Raw genomic sequence first — 22,623 nt, 5'->3', positions numbered from 1 at the left:
TTCGCTCAATCAGCCATCATTGCATTTTGTAAATCTTGTTTAGCTATCTTGTAAGCTTGGCTATTAACATCTGGTTATTCCACTTCCAAACGTTGTTTAAACTATATGTTTATGTCACTATACTTTGCTATTGTAAAATAAGAAAATAGACAATTATTAAAAAATTTGCTCTTAAAGAATTGAAGTCACTACTCAATAAATACTCCATCAATTTCATACAGCAGACTCAGTCCACTCACCACGTGAATCATCCGTCCCTTTGACAACAATGTGAGCATCCAGCTCCTGTAGCTGAGCGTGGAGTGAGTCCAGGCGTCGGTTGGAGCTCCGTAACTGACTCTCCACCTGCTGGACATTGCGTTTATCTGTAGTGGCTCTGCGGAGATTTTCTGCTCCCTCTTTAATCTTCAGCTCCTTCCGAATTTCTCTACGGATTCGCTCTCGCCGTTCATCCAATCGCTGCTGTACACTGGAGTCCGAGAAATCCGAGCTGTGGTCCAAACCCAGCTGCTCTAGAACCGACAACCCACCGGGATCACTCTGTGCACAGAAAAAAGAAAATTAAAGAAGAACCTGGGCCAGCTAAAAGTGCGATTAAATATATTTAGGTCAAAATCAAATCAAATCCACACATCAACTTCAGCTTGATACATCTTAACAGTAGTTAATGAATCTCTCAAATAATCCACTAAATACAGGCCTATGGATCAAATAATGGTGCAAAAGTCTAAGCAAATGGTTAAAACAACTCTAAATTAATTGCAGGTACAATCTGTGGCCAGAACTCGGTCCAAAAGTAATAAGTACTGATTATTTCATGAACATACTGAAACTCAGAACACACAATTATGCTTCAAGATAAACATTTACTTGCTATTTACGTGCCGAATCAATGCCACAAACATCACAAAATTAGGCAATTCCGATGACTAATTCTGCCTCGGAAGAGCTGTTTATAGCTGCCTGGTGCCTTGTAAACACAAAAGTTTCCAGACAGACTGAAATACAATTGCATCCTGACTCCCGGAATTTGTGTGGAAATCAGCTAATCAGATTGGAACTTGCGATTTTGGAAAAGCTCTTGCTATTTTTGTGTGTTATATGCATCAGCTGGTCCATGGGCTTGCATTCTGTTGCTGAAACAAGTCCCAGTCATGTTTCTAGTCTGTCACACAACATAAGCCTACAGTTGAGAATATCCTCAAATAGGCCTCTCTCTCAAATATCAGAAATCTTTAATAATTTGTTTAGCTTTAGAACATTATTTTGCAATATTATTAGGGTGTAAGTGTATAAAACAAGTGTGCTGTACTACAATCACTATCACTACTTAACAGATCACAGAGTTTGAAAGCAGCTGACAAACATTATTGATGGGCAGAAGCTTCAATATAAATAGCGAAGCTATTAGCTTAACTACATTTACGAGTAGTGAGGTGGTAGCTTCGGAAATTTTTAAAAATCAAGCAACTTTTCAGTAGCGAAGCTACATTCTTAATTAAGTAGCGTCGCAGCTTTGACAAAAGCTACACATCTACATCATCCATCACACCGGTGTTTACTATCACCAGTTTTGAATCGGAACAAAAGATGTCCGATTCATTTGAGTAGGTCGCACGTGATTGGTTCGCGATTTAACAATGACTCAAAGTTCATGTGCTTGCTGCTTAATCATTAGATGCGTGCTCTCAATTGCCAACACCCTCACGGAATATTTTAAAATACAGAATAAAGATAAGTCTGGTTGCAGTGGATCTACAATCAGGGGAAACCAAACCAGCAAATGTGTCCTATTGTTTGATGAAGAAGATCTTTATTAAGTTCAACGCATGTGCAGCTTGTGAACGACTACTGCAGGTAAAAACATTTTACCACCAAAGAGTAGCAAAACATTTCGTAGTCTACACAAAAACACATCATAAAACTACTTTGGCATTACCATGTTTTTTTTGGACATTACCATTACCTGAGAACACCATGTTATTAATACAACGGTATATGAATATGGTAATCATTTAGAGAAGTACCATGGTATTACCATGGTATTCTTTGAATTACCTTGAAGCACCATGTAAATACAATAGTAGTCTATATGAATATGGTAATCATATATCACATGACAATGGTAGTACCATGGTATTCTTTGCAGTACTTTGAAGCAGAATGGTACCATGGTATTTCCATATGATAACATCAGATATCACATTGCATGCCCAACACTGACAAATATTAACAGAGGAATCCAGACATTTGGGGTCACTTTCCCCAGTGTTTTTCATCCTGCTAATCTTGATTTCAACATCAGGATATTATTCACTGTGCCAATGATCTGTAATATTTACCCCTGCCTGCCAGAAACAATTCACTAAAAAAACTTTTGCATTTCAATTCAAGACATTACTTTCTATTGGTTTTGGGACATGAAAATGGTCAAAGTCAAAGTCTACTTTGTCATTTCGCAAAATGACCAGTAAAGTTTTTCTGTTTTCATGTCCTAAAACCAATAGAAAATGAAAAATAACTACAACGATGTGAATTGGAGCATTTGGAAACAATCAAATCAACAATCTTGTCTTCGAGAACAGATGTTTAAACCTAAATATGTTTTACCTACTTACCAAAACTATGAAAATGAGCTCTTAAAAAAAAAAAAGCTTTTTGAAAGCAGCCACCCTTGATTACAATGTCCGAATGCGAACTAAAAGAAAAAGCTTATTTTGAGGTTCATCCAACAGGACATGACAGTAAAATAACAAGGAATAGTGAGGTGTGAGAGAAAAAAAAGACAAAAAGATCACTACAAAGCAACAGTTCACTTTTATGCAAAAATATCAGATACAACAGGAACAGGATGGAACTATTTCTAAGAACTGATATTGTTTGAATCCTTTCACAACAAACTACTGCATACCCCCAAAAAACAGCAACCTCAAAAGACATCTAAGAGTCGCTGTGACACTCTGAAACCCTTTTATAAAACTGCAAAACAATTTTTTACAGGTTACAGCTATGCCCACTGAACACACCTACTAAACAATTGAAAATGAATGACTATGACATTGTAACAAGCTAATTTTTTTCCACAATATTCCAATGAGCCAATGATCTACCACTGTTTTACCATCCTAAATCCAGCCAACTTTGTGAAACTGCGTACAATATGGCAGTTTTGCAATAGCAGCTTTGCTATGGTAACATTTTCCCTCGTTTATCTTAAGGGAAATACATCCAATAAGCAGAAAATATTCTCATTAAGATTCTCACAAAAATGACGTGTAGAATAGATTATTCTGACAACCAACAGTCTTGTCAATCATAGAATGTCACCTGTATGTCTAGATATTCCCAGTGATCCCATTCACCAGACCAACACATTCTCTTCTCTCCAGTACAATGACACCACCCAGCAGCATGGAAACAGAGGAAGAGAGGGAGAAATAGGGAAAAGGGAGTGAAAGAGCGCAAGAGAGTAAGAGGAAAGCAAAACTGTGGTCAGGGGTCGCCCTCTCTGTGCAGGATATCCGGTTAAACCTCTGCATGGTCTCTTCCTGTTTTCTGTGTGGCTTGGCTTTACTAGATGACACCAGCGGTCGAGGATAAGGCATGTGTGTATTTTATTTTTTCACTTTAATAATTTAATAACAATGATACATGTATTATGCAGGCCTTGCCATTTTTAAAAACCGTTTAAGGAAAAAGTACATATGTGGTTTCACTCCACGATTTTATTGCACACGTGGTAGAAGACTAGAGAGAGACATAGAGGGGAAGCGATTTTGGTTTCACTATTAACCGAGAATAAATATGTCACTATTAGTTTAACCGTAAGAATTTATAATCTACGGTAAAAAAACAAACAAAAAAACATGCTTTTTTTTTTTTATTTACACATGGCAAAAAAAAAAACAATTTTTTAGTTATATATATATATACACACACACACACACACACACACACACAATAGTAGCGCCCAAAAGTTTGGAATAAATGTACAGATTTAGCTGTTTCGGAAGGAAATTGGTACTTTAATTCACCAAAGTGGCATTCAACTGATCACAAAGTATAGTCAGGACATTACTGATGTAAAAAAATAGCACCATCACTATTTGAAAAAAGTCATTTTTGATCAAATCTAGACAGGTCCCATTTCCAGCAGCCATCACTCCAACACCTTATCCTTGAGTAATTATGCTAAACTGCTAATTTGGTACTAGAAAATCACTTGCCATTATATCAAACACAGTTGAAAGCTATTTGGTTCATTAAATGAATCTTAACATTGTCTTTGTGTTTGTTTTTGAGTTGCCACAGTATGCAATAGACTGGTATGTCTTACGGTCAATATTAGGTCAAAAATGGCTAAAAAAGAAACAGCTTTCTCTAGAACCTCATCAGTCAATCATTGTTTTGAGGAATGAAGGCTATACAATGCTTGAAGATTTCATATAAAGGTGTACACTACAGTCTTTAAAGACAAAGGACAACTGGCTCTAACAAGGACAGAAAGAGATGTGGAAGGCCAGATGTACAACTAAACATGAGGATAAGTACATCAGAGTCTCTAGTTTGAGAAATAGACGCCTCACATGTCCTCAGCTGACAGCTTCATTGAATTCTACCCGCTCAACACCAGTTTCATGTACAACAGTAAAGAGAAGACTCAGGGGTGCAGGCCTTATGGGAAGAATTGCAAAGAAAAAGCCACTTTTGAAACAGAAAAACAAAAAGAAAAGGTTAGAGTGGACAAAGAAACAAACACTGGACAACAGATAATTGGAAAAGAGTGTTATGGATCTTAACCCCATTGAGCTTTTGTGGGATCAGCTAGACTGTAAGGTGCGTAAGAAGTGCTCGGCAAGACAGCCACATCTATGGCAAGTGCTACAGGAAGCGTGGGGTGAAATGTCACCTGAGTATCTGGACAAACTGACAGCTAGAATGCCAAGAACTGCAAAGCTGTCATTGCTGCACGTGGAGGATTTTTTGATGAGAACTCTTTGAAGTAGTTTAAGAAGTTCTGAACATTTTTACAATAGTAACTTTTCACGTTATTAATGTCCTGACTATTCATTGTGATCAGTTGAATGCCACTTTGGTGAATAAAAGTACCAATTTCTTTCCATAAGAGCAAAATCTGTACATTATTCCAAACTTCTGGCCACCAGTGTATATACAGTACATAATATATACATTTAAAATATAAGAATTTTTAGATGTACACCTAAATGTGAAAATCTCCTGTGCTTGTTCCTGCATGGTAACAGCAGCTGTTACTATAGTTACGGATGATGGCTGCATGGTGCTTCGCCAAGTATCGCGGACTGAGCGTGAACTTTCAATCCAAGTGAAACTGGGGCTACATAAGAACTTCTAAATATATCAGAGTAATTCGATCTGCCAGACTCATATCCATGGAAAAACCGACTTAAATCAGCTGTTTGGAAGCATTTGAATGACTAAAGGCTGAAGTATACTTCGGGTGTCTGCGTTGCGGATCGCTCAGCGCACAGTACGTGTGACGCAAATTGCGTCATCAGCACAGCCGCGCGGCTTGATCGCACGCTGCCTAGATTTTCTTGACCCGGACATGCGGCCCTTGGCTTGGCTGCTATCGACTGTACTAAAAGAGCATCACGAATTCATAGTGGGCATGCGTCAAATGTGTTCGTATTTCGCCTGAGGTGGGAAGACTACACTCACAAAGGCAACGCGGTCGACCTGACGCAAGCAGACCAGGAACATGCAAAAACGAAGTACGCCTGAGCCTTAAGGGTTACTGAAGACTACGGGTGTAAAACATGCAGACAGAAATCATATAAAAGGGATGAACTGAGAAATGCAACTTTTTGGATTGTTTGAGCCTGCTGACAGTGCACAGTGCATTTGAGGTGACAGAAGTGATGCACAAAGTGCATCAGCTCCTTAATATTTCCTTCAGATATTTGATTATGCATTGTATCATGCATACTTGGAAAGACAGATGAAGACTGTAACTAAAATACACAAAAACCTGCATGGAAACTGAATGTTAAACTTTTGTAGTGGTGTTGCCCTGGTACGGTTGGGCGGTGAAATGAGACTTCTGCTTCATATTTCAGAAGTGTCAGATTCTCCTCTTTATGTGATGCAGATTAATGACTGGAATGACTTAACCTGACTAATGTCTTGAAAATTCACCCAAATCCCTGGTTTGAAACTGAGGAGCTTGAAGAAGCTGCTCGAAAGTCTTTGATGTAATTGGAGTGAAGTGTGCTCAGCTTTTTCCAACATGAAAATACTTTCCCACACAGGTGAAAGGAGGAAGAAAATAGAGAAAATAGCACACCTGCGCTATTAACCTGAATCAATAGAAAACAATTTGGGATTCCAATACAGATTACATTTCTTAAAACAGTGTTTTATTTATAAGGGACAGCATAGAGGATGAGGCCCTCTCTCTCTCTGTCTCTCTCTGTAAGTGAGATCAGACTGCTATCTAATCTAAAAGCAAATTACACCAAAGAGCCAGAGGCTAGCGCTTAGCAGGGGATAATTGCAAAATAAACAAAACAGTGTCTGTCGCCAGAGATACAGCAAAAGATAAGCACACACAGTGAGTAGTTTATTTCAGTCAAGTTTAGACTGCACAAAAACACATGAGTCATTTACAGTAACAGGTGACTGAAGTGAGGAGTTTGTGAGAGAAATTTTTAACTCACATCGAAACAACCCTTTACTACACAGTCAACTCACACTTCAGGTGCGAAGATTTAGTTTACACTGCTAATCCAACACAAAAATGCTCCCGTATGTATGACAATCTGAATTGACATCCATTAAAACCCCATTTGCCAAAGACAAATCAAGCCTAAACTAAATGTTACATGATGCATCAGCATTAAAATGGGGGTTCATATGGGAACAGTTTTAATCATTTAGTCTCACAGCAATAATTAATACTTTCTTTATGACCTGTCATAGTGGGATTTCTATACTGTATGTCACCTGAATTTGTTTTAGATAAAAACATAGCAACAGAACCTATATACAAATATTTAAACAAATATATGGATTTCCATGACCATTCCAGGAGTTTGTGATTACGTGATAGTTTTTTGTTTTTATCATTTTGCTAACGAATCATATAGACTAATTCATTAAAAAGAACGGACTCAAAAGAACGATTCACTGACAAATTGGACATCACTATATCTTGCGAAAAAGTTTACGAACAAGAGCAATTTCTAGCTCATTAAATATTTTAAAGCAGTGAAATATTATAAAAATATAGATGCACTATAGAAATTCTCATGACTTTTTCAGGCCTTGTAAACACATTTTTCCTACTGAATCAGGAAGTGGGGGTGATCGATATGTCAAAGTCATATGAACAGCTCTCTGAAATGTAAACTGTTCAAAATGTCGAACAATTTACGTCGCAGCCCAGCAAAGCCACACATACCCTTTTCCACCGTGCTGCTCATATCAGAGCCAGGGAAACTGAGAACCGATCCCAATACCATCTAAAACAATACATGATCTAACTGACAATATTAATAACCAGCCCACAAATGTACACAGCACATCAAGGTCTTTACTCACAACAAGGCTGGAGCTGTTGTGCAAGTATTATAAAAATAAATTTGCCATTGAAGAGGAGTGGACCAACATTCCACAGGCCACAATCAACAACCTGATCAACTCTACGCGAAGGAGATGTGTTGCACTGCGTGAGGCAAATGGTGGTCACACCAGATACTGACTGGTTTTCGGACCCCCCCAATACAGTAAAACTGCACATTATAGAGTGGCCTTTTATTGTGGCCAGCCTAAGGCACACCTGTGCAATAATCATGCTGTCTAATCAGCATCTTGATATGCCACACCTGTGAGGTGGATGGAGTATCTCGGCAAAGGAGAAGTGCTCACTAACACAGATTTAGACAGATTTGTGAACAATATTTGAGAGAAATAGGCCTTTTGTGTAAATAGAAAAAGTCTTAGATCTTTGAGTTCAGCTCATGAAAAATGGGGGCAAAAACAAAAGTGTTGCGTTTATAATTTTGTTCAGTGTATAAAGAATAAAGTACACTTTTAATATACATCACAATATACCTGTGAAAATGCCTGCATTACAATTTCGAATAAACTCCAGCCACTTTCTCTGCATCCTACTTACATTTTATTCAGAAGTGATCACCACTGGAAACATTCAGTTGTGAAATGCCTCGAACACAACCACAAATTAGCCATTATTCATCTTTCTTCGAAAAGTAAAAATTAGTACTGTATGGATCAGGGAATTTAAGGCTGATACGACCACAGATTTATTTATTTTTTTACCTTGAGATTGGCCGATACCGGATTGATCACTGATTTATCATTTTAAAGTGCCCTTTGCTACACTTTTACAGTATATATGCTGTTATATGTTAATGCCCCCCACTGTAAAATGACATGCAATTTACATTAATTGTGAAATGCTAAAAGAAAATAGAAAAACAGAAAACAGTTTTGAGTAGTTCTGTTGTCACTATTAAATATCATTGTGACATAATGGCAACCAGTAAACACCATGAGAGCATCGCATACAGCAGAGATACGTTAAAAAATAAGAGAAATATATCCAATACAAGCTCCAAAACTGCTTTAGTGAGAAATCATTAGTATCTGTGATTTCTTTACAGTCTTAGGCATTTTGTTGTAACACAAATCAGTAATAATTTAGCAAATGTGTGAGAAGTCTGTGCCGTTACTGAAGGTTAAATTGTTATTTGTGGGAGCCTACTGTACAGACCCGGTTCTACGGGGGTGCTTAAGCGTGCTAAGCCCCCTCAAACAAATGTAAAAGCACCCTCAGATGAAATTATTAATAGCGTACATGCAAACCAGATTTCGCTGCCAATAGACACACAGACAGATGCACACACATACACAAGTTCACAAAATTAATGCATAAAACAATGCATCTTTCAAATCCGATCCGAATCTTAATTTCATTATGCTTCCATGTCTCCAATATCCATATAATGCCATTTGATTCGTGTCCTCCTCAGTTTGCGAGCGTGATGTGCATAGGTGTGCCTATCTCTTTAATTGTCCACTTAACTGTTAGTGCGTCCCGCTCAGTAAATTCGTTAGCTGACTTTGTGAGACTGGGTTTTACAGTAACCTTAAAATACTCATCGTCCATGTTGCATGACGAATAATTCTTATTATGGATAAGAAATTGGCTAAATAAAGCCCAACCACCACAATGCAAGATGCTTATCGATTAAGCGGTCAAATAACACCACCTGCCGATGACAGCGTACCCCGCCCTACAACCTCACACGCACCGCCTGACACCCCTACACACCCGGCCGACAAACCCCAGCAAGTGCCGCCGAGTGACCTAGGTGACGAAGATCCCTTACAGGTGATGTGCTTAGAAAAATACCCCAGTCAATCATTTAGTGGCAGTGGAAATAACTGTTCATTTATTTTGTTTCAAAAATAGAGAGTGGCTGGAATATTCTGTTGAACGGGATGCTGCATTTTGTTATGCTTGTCGTGAATTTGGCTCAACTGGGGCAAATGTTGCGTTCACAACCACTGGCTATAACAACTGGTACCATGCCCTTGTTCAAAATAAGGGACTACAAAGGCATGAATCCAGCAAAGAACATATGTTAGCGATGGTACTGTGGAATGAGAGGCTTGCTAGAGTTAAGAAAGGCACTGAGATTTCCTCACTTGTTAATTCAGCACAGCTTGAAAGGAACCGTACCTATCTATCAGCTATTGTGGACATAATCGAATTCATAGCTGTGAACCAGCTGCCTTTTCGTGGATCTGTAGATGCAATGGATGCAAGGGGTGAGGAAGGCTGTGGAATTTGTTTTAGCTATGATGGACTACACTCTTAAAGATAGGGAGCTTGCAAAGATTTTCAGTACAATACCATCCAATGCCACATACACCTCATATAATATCCAGAATGAAATTATTAAAAACATGAGCAAAACTATAATGGAAGAGATGATCAGAGAAATTGCAGATGAGTGGTACACATTAAAAGCACCAAAGACCCCACTGGATGTGAGAACATTTCAATTGTGCTGCGTTATGTGAACAAGACTAACTGTGTGAAAGAGAGGCTTGTTTCAATGGCAGCGACACTGTGATGCCATGTCTCTGACCAACATGGTCTTAACACAACTTAAAGATAATGGATTGAGCACTGACAAAATTCTTAGCCAGTGCTATGATGGGGCAAGTGTCATGTCAGGAACACAAGGGGGAGTACAGAAACTCTTGCAAGAGGAATTACAGTGAGAAGTGCCATATGTGCATTGTTTCAACCACCAACTCCACCTGGTTATAGTGCATCCCATGTCTTCTGAAAGTGCACTGGCAAACTTTTTCAATGTATGCAGCTCTCTTTATAAGTACTTCAGAAAACCTACAGTGGCTGCAGTATACACTGGACAGAAGTTGAAGTGGTTACTAGAACAGCACTGGACTGGACACCTGGCTACAGTCACTGTGATCATGAAGTCCTTTAACAGCATTCTTTCCCTGCTCCAGCAGATTGAAGGCAACCAAACCAGCAGCACAGAAGTGAGACTTGAGGCCACAGGGCTATTGAAGGCCATCACACAGCCCAGTTTCCACTTTATAGCCTGTATGGTACATAAAGTGTTGAGTTTGCTGGATCCCCCTAACACTCTTCTCCAAGCACACTCCACCAACCTATACACTGTTGTCAGTGTGGTCCAGAGTGCACTCAAGTGTGTGATGGAACTGCAATGTGAGAGTCAGTTTGACATACTTTGGGAGGAATTTAACAAACAGAGAGAGACTGCAGAACCCCCTACAGTCCCTGCACAGAAACGACAAAGAGAAGTGAGTACACAATGGAAAGACTATGTGGTGAATACAACATTTGGTCAATACAGAGTGGAAGGAGAAAAGACAGAATGTAAAAGACTGTATTTTTGTATCCTGGATGCAGTAGTTGGAGAAATGTCCACCAGATTTAGTGAGAGAAATAGCAAGTTTATACAGACCCGGAGTGCTCGACATCCAAGGAGTGAAAGTTTTATGGATGGAGACAAAGTGAAACCACTGTTGGACTTAACAGGGATGGAGTTTAAGGAAGCAGAGTACAGCAGTTTTTGCAAGATGAAATTGCCAAAACAGATGAAAACTGGACAACTGCTGGCCTTTTGCAAAGATACAGTGATGCTCTATCAGCCATGCCTACTGTGCTGCAAACTCTGAAGCTTGGTTTAACTTTTGGAGCTTCAACAGCTACATGTGAGAGTTCTTTTTCAACACTAAAGAATGTGTTCAGTGAACACAGGAGGAGTATGCTTTTTCAAAAGAAAAGAAAATCTAATTCAACCTGCCATTGAGAGGGACCTCACATGCAAGTTCACTGGAGAATGGAAGGAGAAACTTCTGAGAAGATTCAGCAATGCATCTAGGTGGCTGCAGCTGTTTTGGATAATAGTAAGAAAAAGCTTTTTGTTGTTGACTTATATGACAAATGTTAATTGTTCTATGATTGTACATTTCTGTGCCATCAATATTTTGTCAGTTATTTATGTAATATGCAACATGTACAGGTGCATCTCAATAAATTAGAATGTCGTGGAAAAGTTCATTTATTTCAGTAAATCAACTCAAATTGTGAAACTTGTGTATTAAATAAATTCAATGCACACAGACTGAAGTAGTTTAAGTCTTTGGTTCTTTTAATTGTGATGATTTTGGCTCACATTTAACAAAAACCCACCAATTCACTATCTCAAAAAATTAGAATATGGTGACATGCCAATCAGCTAATCAACTCAAAACACCTGCAAAGGTTTCCTGAGCCTTCAAAATGGTCTCTCAGTTTGGTTCACTAGGCTACACAATCATGGGGAAGACTGCTGATCTGACAGTTGTCCAGAAGACAATCATTGACACCCTTCACAAGGAGGGTAAGCCACAAACATTCATTGCCAAAATAGCTGGCTGTTCACAGAGTGCTGTATCCAAGCATGTTAACAGAAAGTTGAGTGGAAGGAAAAAGTGTGGAAGAAAAAGATGCACAACCAACCAAGAGAACCGCAGCCTTATGAGGATTGTCAAGCAAAATCGATTCAAGAATTTGGGTGAACTTCACAAGGAATGGACTGAGGCTGGGGTCAAGGCATCAAGAGCGACCACACACAGACATGTCAAGGAATTTGGCTACAGTTGTCGTATTCCTCTTGTTAAGCCACTCCTGAACCACAGACAACGTCAGAGGCGTCTTACCTGGGCTAAGGAGAAGAAGAACTGGACTGTTGCCCAGTGTTCCAAAGTCCTCTTTTCAGATGAGAGCAAGTTTTGTATTTCATTTGGAAACCAAGGTCCTAGAGTCTGGAGGAAGGGTGGAGAAGCTCATAGCCCAAGTTGCTTGAAGTCCAGTGTTAAGTTTCCACAGTCTGTGATGATTTGGGGTGCAATGTCATCTGCTGGTGTTGGTCCATTGTGTTTTTTGAAAACCAAAGTCACTGCACCCGTTTACCAAGAAATTTGAGCACTTCATGCTTCCTTCTGCTGACCAGCTTTTTAAAGTTGCTGATTTCATTTTCCAGCAGGATTTGGCACCTGCCCACACTGCCAAAAGCACCAAAAGTTGGTTAAATGACCATGGTGTTGGTGTGCTTGACTGGCCAGCAAACTCACCAGACCTGAACCCCATAGAGAATCTATGGGGTATTGTCAAGAGGAAAATGAGAAACAAGAGACCAAAAAATGCAGATGAGCTGAAGGCCACTGTCAAAGAAACCTGGGCTTCCATACCACCTCAGCAGTGTCACAAACTGATCACCTCCATGCCACGCCGAATTGAGGCAGTAATTAAAGCAAAAGGAGCCCCTACCAAGTATTGAGTACATATACAGTAAATGAACATACTTTCCAGAAGGCCAACAATTCACTAAAAATGTTTTTTTTATTGGTCTTATGATGTATTCTAATTTTTTGAGATAGTGAATTGGTGGGTTTTTGTTAAATGTGAGCCAAAATCATCACAATTAAAAGAACTAAAGACTTAAACTACTTCAGTCTGTGTGCACTGAATTTATTTAATACACGAGTTTCACAATTTGAGTTGAATTACTGAAATAAATGAACTTTTCCACAACATTCTAATTTATTGAGATGCACCTGTAATACTATTTCATGGAGAATGACTATTTTATTTAAAATCATGCCTGATTCTCTACTGCTCCTAGATAAATTAGGCACTTTGACTAACCTTTAATCTTTATTTCTCTCCAATTTAGGTGATGTGTCCCCTAGTCCATGGTCCTATTGACAGCCATACTTTGCATCCTTCCACATAACTCAGTCTTTTCCATAAACTATACACATTTTGATGTCTCCTCCTTTGAAGTTTCCTGCTATAAAATGCTAGCAAGCTCTTTACTCTTTTTCAAATTTCAGCACGTTATTTGTAACAGCCGACACCAAAAGACAAATGGAAAAATCTGTCTTCATTCAAAAATACTACTGTTCATTTTCATAGTTTTATGCTATAACATAGTTATACCAAGTCATTGGCAAGTTTGCACCCTGTGTGATATTTCTGAAATGGTGTTGCATAAATTAATGATTTCATTTTTGCTGAATATCAGGTGATGCATTTCTGGTGATATGTTTAAAAAAAAAAATTAAAAAAAAAAAAATTCCCAGTGGATAATACCATGTTTGGTTTGGTGGTACTATTTTCAGACTGTTGAAGATAAGGAGCCATTTCCTACATATTTATTTTCATATTAGTGAGCACCCTCACTATTTTCAGAAGCATCCTAAGTGATTTGGTTCTAGAACCGGGACTGCTACTGTGACAAACATCTCTATGATTTACATTGGGTTTCACACAAAATAGCGCTGGGTTGAGTGGCTTAGATTAGAGATTAAGAGCACTAGGAGTGGAGAGCGTGCATTTTGGAAAGTGAAACTAAAAGCGCTTGATCACTCAAACTGTCTCGTTGCTCTACAAACCGTCTGACTGTTGTGACTCATGCAACTTCACGTACACTCAGATTTGTATTTGCATTTTTATTTAATTAGTTTTTAACCGTATCTTTGTCCTCTTGTCAGAATTACTATCGCAGTGACTCTTGATGGGCACCTTAACATTCATACACATGTAATTCATGCACATATTTAAAACAAACCAGCATATTCAATTAGGGGTGGGGGAAAAAATCATTTCAGCGACGCATCGCGATTCATACTCAAACGATTCTCAAAGGAATCAGAATCGATTCGGAGTTCAGTTTAAATCATGGCAGAGCACTGGCGCGCACCAAAGACAGATGTAGAAACAAATACGCAATTTAAGTGCATACACTAAAGTCAAGTGCACAAACACGACTGTTTGCAGACCAGCTGTATCAAATTTGTGCCCAAATAAAACTACGATCCCGAAATACTTTCACAAACCCACACACATAGCATTCGTGATAACAAGCCAACAAACAATATGAAAGACGAGTTTGCACCCATTACTGCACTGATTTGCACACAACGGGGGAAAACACCGAAGAAAATAATGACGAGGCAGCGGTTCGGGAGATGTTGGTGATGTTTTCATTTAATTCCTTTTTTGTTTCTTGATGCCTCTCTACTCTTGCGCACTCTCCATTTCATTGGCTTTTGCTTTATTGCCGGTCACTCGCTTGACAGGACGGTGCGCACACCTGATGATAAAGGTTTGAAATCCATCGTAGCTTTTGCAACAGGGTCGTGCGATCATCTACTCACAGAGCAAAGAGATGGAACAGTGCATACGAGACACTTGATAAGTTTCTGAAGCAACAACTGTGCCATTTAAACCGCTTTACTATCACCTGTGCAGGTGAGGTGGAGGAAGAGCTGACAGCTGCACTCTCATAGAAGCAGATATATCTCTCATCCTGGACCAGCAACTTCCAGTTGTGGTTAAAAATTAAAATGAATAGCACGGCATAGTTTAATTTGAAATAATAATTAAATACTATTAAATGATTTACAATGCTTAAACAAAAATAAAAATAAATAATTAGTTGAAGCAATAGTATTCAGTGTGGAGAAGGGACCAATATTTTATGTAATGCGACTTGTTCTGATTTTTTAAAACAGCTGTTAAATCAAAAGCTGAAAGGGAAAACAGAGTAAAAAAGAAATTTTGAAGAAACTGAAAAAAGAAAGAAAACGAAGGGCAAGATGCATCGTAATGCATCGATTATAAAACGATTCTCTAATCGTTACCCTTTGAATCACAATTGAATCGTGAGGCCAGAGAAGATTCACACCTCTATATTCAATTGAATAACAGCATGTCTGAAAGTGTAAATTTGCGAATGCTTACAGTATTTGCTAATAACTTACCCTCCAGTGGCCAGACTGGCCAGTGCCATACTTCGAGGACTGTGCAAGCGCTCATTCATTCAGTAGAGTATTAGTGGTCGAACGATAGTGGATTTTGCCGATACGATAACCAAGGTGGTGGTAAAGGCAGATAACAGATTAATCAGGCTGACAGTTTTTTTTTATTTTTTTTAATCAATCAATATAACAATACAAAATATATTTTTCTTTCCATACTATGAAGGGCACAGACACTGAAGATAGAAAAAGATTTGGTGCATAATGCGGGACGCTGCATGCACCGGAATTTTGAAATGACAGAGATTTGGCTCCATCACAATTTACCAAATGAAGCTTTTTATAGCCTATAGATTCAGCAGATGAAGAGTTTTGCATGTATATATTTCACCAGATGAGGTTTATTGATAAAGAATAAAAAAAAATTAAAAAAAGAATGGGGGGGAGTGAAAATGTCGACAACTATCAGCATATATTTTTCCCATAATCGATAGTTCCAAAAAGCAATTATAGGTACTGATTAATTGGTAAAAAACGATATGTCGGTCTACCTCTACTGTGTAGGTGTGATTGTGCGTGCAGCAATAAAAAATACAAAATTTAAATAAATAAATAAATAACTAAAATTAAATTAAATTAAAAAAAAAGATCGGCCCTGAATCTAGGCACGATCGATGTTCACCAGTTTAAGACGAAGATCGGCCGATTTAGGTAGACCGATCGGTCCACCTCTAGTAAAAATTCAAGCCAGCGGGCCTGTAACGAAGGTAGTTTGGGGTATGAAACAAGGGTTTGGGAGGGAAACAGCCAAAAATACACGTCTTCACCATCTCTGTGTACATGACAGGCTGAAGGTGCGAGGTTAAAACTGACTAAAAAATTCTGCCTATTGGTTTAACTGCCCTGTGTTCTCACATTCGTCAGCAGAGAAGTCATTTCAGTGTAATTGCAAGTTATTACATTCTTATTAAAGATTACAAGGTTGTTTTGCTTGGATAAATCAGTCACAATAAGACCAGTTACATGCATTAAGAAAATAAATTGGGTCAATTTTGATTTCAGTCTTATGACAGTGGCAGCTGAAACCCTGCAAATCACAGATTTGTCTTGGCAAGTGGTATAAGTCTTCATCTTTTTGAATGCAAATTATTTCATTTTTGATGGATTTGTCAAAAATACTCTTAATTTATTAAAGTGTAAAACTTTTTTAATGTGGAATAAAATTGCTTAGTGCACCTTAAAAAGTCAAATCGGCAATTGCTAACTCACAGGCAATTGGTGGTCACCAAACATGTGACATCAGAGCTAATCGCTGTGGCTACAGTGATAATGTTTCAACAACTATGGTTTGATCCTATAACCACAGCACCATTTAAGCCATTTTACTCATTGCAAAGGCAACTGAAACAATACCTCTGACAGAGTGAACTTCATCGTGGTGGGGCAGGCCACATGTATCAGTTCATACAAAGTAACAGAAAGGTCTTTAGACAGAGCAAGATGGAATGCAAAAAGCAGACGGAGGAAAAGCATAAACAATGACAGTATAGCACAAGGGAGATTCAGAGGAGGAAGAGGGGGATGAGAGGAAATGACGTTACGCAACTCGCAAAGATATCAGATGATGGGGGAGGGGGGTGCTATCCACAAAGAAAACAAAAAGTCAGTCTGCACAGGAACACAGTTTATCTCCTGAAAAAAACACAGGGAAATATACAGCAACGAGAGAAAAAAAGATGCAAAGAGAAAATTAGAAAGTCAAAGATTGTGACATAAACAGCTTGTTTTGTTAAGGAAGTGCAAATTACCACGGAAAGCGATGCACTTAAAGTATTGCAACACTGCATATCTAAAAACAGTGTTGGCCACTTTCTTTAAACAAATATTTGATGCAGAACCAACTTACAAAACAAATTGCACGCTCAAGTACCTATATAATACACTAAATATTTATTCACTCCATTAATATTTTTTGCATTCTGGACCCAACTCTAAAATTTTACCCAAAATTTTATTTTGACAAAAGTTTTGCTCAGCTTCTACTCTAAAAGGATTTGGGGTATCTTCACCAGGCCTACCCCGTGTGGCGCGGCGGCAGGCCCAGGGTGGGAGATGTCGTCATGCTGTTCCATGGGGAATGTATTTCTTCCCTCCTCGTTAGCCATGTCTTACCCTCTATCTCCCTGCGTGTGCCCACCCGGCTCTGATAGATACTGCTAATAAAATCTCCAGTCAGTCAACCCCCCACTGAGACCTTCTTTATAAGTCCCACTTCAGAACACAGACACAGCTTCCCCCTCGACTAAAGGGCGTCAAAAATGGAAACGAAGTGGGGGTGAGCTGCAAATAGAGAACAAAAAAGCAGAGCGAGAGATTAAGACAGCAAAAGAAAGTGTGACTAAGTCCCGCCCCTTACTTCCTCAGATAAAGTGTTGCTTAAAAGTATGTTTCTGGCTATAGTGAGGTGAAATGTATTTATGAGATGAGCACACATGAACTCCACCAGAATGTTGTGTTTATCCATGGGAGACTCATGACTGTCTTTAAACATTCCAAGTTAGTGGTGTGACAATTCAAGAATCATGGTGGCAAGCTAATTGTTATTGGTCGTAAGAAGTTGTAAAAGTGAATGCTGACTAGTTTAGTTTGTAAGCATTTTGTGTACTGTTGATGAAGCAATATAGCTTGTCAAACAAATTGAACTCAGGTTTGTGCAAGGTGTAAATGGGGTATAAGGTGCTGATGTGGATGTTTCCGATCTACTCACTAAAGCACATGAGGCTGAGTGTGAGCTATGGAGGAAAAATGTGATATGCGACAAGTAGTTGGATACTGCAATATTTGATGTAATAATCCTATGAAGATGTCATTGGAGCGTGTGGAACATTGGAACCCCCACTACCTAAAAATACTTTTGGTGGTGGGAGGAAAAAAAATTGCTTGTATCCCAGAGATAACAATCTTAGTTGTCTTTTGTTCTAAATTGCATTTATAAAGTATACTGTTTTACTATTAGATGCATATCCACAATTGTGATGCACTCCTATCATTTTTGAGTCAGAAGTAGTTTTGGGAGAACTGTTTTAGTCTCAGCTTTTTAAAGTGTCAATTTTAATCACAAAATTCAACAATAAATGTTGTTTTGATGCTCTTTAATGCCATGTGTGACAGATCGTGGTAGGTAACCATTTAAATGGAGCTGGGCGCAAAACTCTCTCTCTCTCTCTCTCTCTCTCTCTCTCTCTCAACATCGGAGGGTTTGCTCAAAGATACAATCCAAAATTTGTCAACTCTCATGCAATCGCCCAATCTGTTATTGTTAAAATTACATGAAATGAAATTACATTGATAATTAATGGGGTATTTCTTGTACTTTTGATCTGCTCCTATGCACACTGCACGCACATACACCAAGTGACTACCCTTACAAAAATTGAGAGTTCACTGAAAATTTGCCGCAAATTCGATACAGATAATTTTCACATGCAAATGAGCTTTGTGGCAAACTTGTGGCAAATTGTCAATTTTTGCCAAAGCTTTGCTCTAGGTTCACCACTACCGGTGAAGAGCTGCAAACTTTTGCGGCGAATCACAAGCTCATTTGCATGTGAAAATAATGAGCGGCAAGTTTGCGGCTAGTTTAGATTTTTTGTAAGGGAAGGCATGTGACCGCATTCATAATACGGTATATCATGGTAATTTACATGCACGATTGCGCACGTTGAGTTGGAAGTATTTGGGTTTCATAAAAATTTGTCATTGTTGATTGAAGATGGTTTCCCTTAGTGTAAATCATGTGGCAGAAAAGTGGCAGTGAAACATGGAAGCACCTCCAACATGCTCGCTTGTTTACAGGCCAATAATTAAATTCAATTAAGCAAGATAAAGCTAAGTTGTACCAGTTTTTCTCGTTTTTCAAACTTTGTTTTTGAAAATTGAGAGATAACACTTTAAGAGACAACTAGCTAAGTGACAACTAAGACGACTAAAAAAAGTGAACTGTTGTTTCCATTTGCAGATAAATGTATAGCTTGCTTTCAATTGGCCTAATAGTAGTTCGCTAAAAATCCACTAGCTACACAGAAGTATTTGCGTCTTGATAACAACAGCTAATACTAAAACCTGTAATTAAAGGTGCACTCAGTAGTTTTTTCCCCCATTAAAAAAAGTTTTACTCCTAAAAAAATGTATAGTAATTTTGAAACGTATGTATAAAATCATGAGATGAGGACTCATATCAGTAATCTTCTTAAATGGGGCAGGAGCTGCCATTATAGAATCACATGACCTGCTGAATAATAATCACTTAATTTCAATAACGGTCTTGTTATTGGACACTTTTTAACCTTGGATTAAATTAATCATGGCTGATTGTGAATAGTGAATTTTTACAATGCAGGGCTCTACAGTGCAACCATTTCAGTCGCATTGCGCTTATGTGTGCGCCAGAGACAGGTGTTAGAAACACGCACATATCCAAAAGGCAAGCGCATCCTACAAAACTGATCGCAGACTGGATGCATCAACCACACACCACTCGTCTCCTAATGAAACTACGATCCCGAAAATAATTCACAAACTCGTGCACATGGCAACGGTCGAGTTGATTTCATGATTACACACCTGACGTCTCGTTAGACAAATGTTATGCAGGTGAGACTTCTACTCGCAGAGTAGATACCTGATCCGTCTAAAAACGATCCAGGTATCGTATCGGTGCATCCCTAATCACCATTACAACAGGCAGATTCAAGCATATGCTGGTTCCCATCCTCTGTCATTCACTGAGTGCTTGAGTTACACAATAAATCTCTTTTTGCTTCAACGGTGCAGTCATATAACAACTCCTGTTTTCTCACTCTCCTTGTCTTGTCTGTCTATATGTCAACAAAAAGCAGTGGTTTGCTAGAAAAAGAATTCCCAGGTGTGATATTGCTGCTTGCAAACTGCAGGTTGTACTTTTATGCTTGCACACTAGGGGGCATTTATGTTCAAAGAATTGATTTGGTAATGTTACTTTGGAAGAGTGTTGCCATAATAAGGCACAACAGGACAGAATGCAGATGCAGACATTAGACAGAGGCAAAAATTGAAGAGGGTGAAATCTGTTAAGTGTAGTTGAATAAAGAGAGACACAGAGATAAAAGCGAGGGGTATCATGCGATGACTACACCCAATCTAGTTCCACTCCGTTTCGCTTCGGATCTCATCCCAGATGTCACTGGTTCGCTTGTCATGAATGGAGGACATATTAATGGCGTCTTCAGAGTGCGTCTAAAAGGCCTTGGTTTAATTAAGATTTAATGGTACGATGATCTAGCTAACTATAAATAGTCTGGAACTTTGTGTGCATGTGTGTGTGTGTGTGTGTGTGTGGCAGGGCAGTCATTTAGGGAGTGTACTCCCCATCTCTGAGTCACACTTTTAAAATCCTTAAACAAGCTCCCAAAACACACAAACAGGATCATTATCAGAAGCATGACAAAATCTTTGACTCAACTCTGTTACACAAACAGGATAATTTGCCTATACTTACTATAATCCCTCATTTGGTCATCAGTGGTCACAACAACTGTGGAAGACGAGGGGTGTCAAGTAAAAAAATTTAGGAATTACAAAAAAAATAATAAAAGAAAATAATGATAAAATGACAAATAAATTGACATATTACAATTTTTATTAATATTATAATATCAATATAATTATACATTTTTATATTATCAATATAAAATATTGATTGTAATTTAAAATAAACTTATAATTATACTATTTGTAAGTATATTAACAATTTAATAATTATACAATAATAATATAAGATATAATAATTACAAAATGTTATTAGAAATATTTTTTTGTTGTACAGCACATCAGCATTCAGATGTTGTCATTTTCTTACAATCTTTTCTTGAGACGGCACACTATGAATACATTCATGATAATGGGGGACAGACATAAAACTGTGCACCTCTGAACAGAACAGAAAGTCACCCAGACAACCCTGATATCAGAAGTTGCTCTGTTCAACTCTAAAACTGAACAGTGTTCCGTCACGCTTACAAAAATAGAGAGGGAGCTCTATTCAGCTGCTGTGAGAATGCCAGCAATTCTGAGCTCCTTTAAACCCCTGAGGCCAAACAGAGAATTCAAAATGACTGTCCTTCCTTCAGTCTTCCTCTCTCTGCCCAGTCATGAGCTCGCCCCAGATTCATTAAGCCTAATCATTCCATCTCCGGTTCAGGCCTTTAAAATGTCACTGTGCTAATGAATGAAAGAAGGCCATAAACTTCAGAGAAAAAGAGAGAAATAAAGAAATAGTGTGCAAGAGAGAGAAAAGGACAGGGGTTAGGACTGTGACAAAGAGTGAGGGCAAAACTGTGAGAATGAAACAGAGGAGAGAGAAAGGGGGCAAGAGACGAGGGCAATAGGCAATAAAGAGATGAACATAATGGGAAAAAAATGGAAACACTTTACAATAAGGATCTTTTTGTTAACATTAGTAAATGCATTAGAACTAACAATGAACAATGCTTTTACAGCAGTTGTTAAAATACATTTGTTCACTGTTAGTTCATGCATTAACTAATGTTAATGTATACAAATTTTAATTTTAATTTTTTATTATCACTTGTTGTAAAATAACAGAGGTGGACCAATATATCAGTTTTACCGATTAATCAGTGCCGATAGTTGCTTTTTGGAACTATTGTTATCAGCAAAAATCTATGCAAAGAGTTGACAATAGTTTTTTCATAATTTTGTAATTTCAAAATAAGAGTCCCTGGTGTATTTCGGGCTTGTTTATACATAAAAGCCCTGCGTTATGCACCAAATCTTCATTTATTTTTTTTATTTTTTTTGACATTCTATAAATCGTTGTTTTTCAAACGAATCGGCCGATTAATCGGTTATCGGCCTTTCCCATCACCTTAGTTATCGGTATCTGCAAAATCCACTATCGGTCAGCCTCTATAAATTAACATTAACCAAGATTAATAAACACTGTAAAAATGTTGTTTATTGTTATTTCAAGTTAACTGTAGTATAGGTAGTATTGTTAATGTAGTTAACTTACATTGACAAATACAACCTTATTGTAAAGTGCTATCAAAAAGACTTAATTAAATAGGCCTAATAGATAGAAATAGAAGGCTTAGTTCAGACAAGCAGCAAAAATCAGATTTTTGTGGTGTCCAACTGCAATCGTTGAAATTCTGTGAAAACTATGAAATCTAATTTTTACTGAAGTGA

The 22,623-nt window shown here is 38.2% G+C and overlaps 1 protein-coding gene across 4 annotated transcripts in view; it reads right to left on the bottom strand.

The window, feature by feature from the left end:
• Nucleotides 1-22,623, bottom strand: part of LOC127444873 (serine/threonine-protein kinase N1-like) — a 69,831-nt gene that overhangs the window by 21,155 nt on the left and 26,053 nt on the right. Inside the window, exons 1-2 of one of the 4 annotated variants that reach the window (XM_051704471.1) lie at nucleotides 17,454-18,424; nucleotides 240-540 (exon numbers count right to left, since the gene is read on the bottom strand). In XM_051704471.1, the coding sequence (XP_051560431.1) occupies nucleotides 240-540; nucleotides 17,454-17,540 (388 nt within the window). In that variant the 5' untranslated portion in view covers nucleotides 17,541-18,424. Of the gene's footprint in view, nucleotides 1-239; nucleotides 541-3,327; nucleotides 3,519-17,453; nucleotides 18,425-22,623 lie in introns of those variants that run through there. The other 3 variants (XM_051704472.1, XM_051704473.1, XM_051704474.1) reach the window with 3 other exon arrangements.

Source organism: Myxocyprinus asiaticus, chromosome 8 (genome assembly GCF_019703515.2).
Source record: "Myxocyprinus asiaticus isolate MX2 ecotype Aquarium Trade chromosome 8, UBuf_Myxa_2, whole genome shotgun sequence".
In the NCBI taxonomy this organism is placed as follows: Eukaryota; Metazoa; Chordata; class Actinopteri; order Cypriniformes; family Catostomidae; genus Myxocyprinus; species Myxocyprinus asiaticus.
This window is presented reverse-complemented; position numbering and strand designations above follow the sequence as displayed.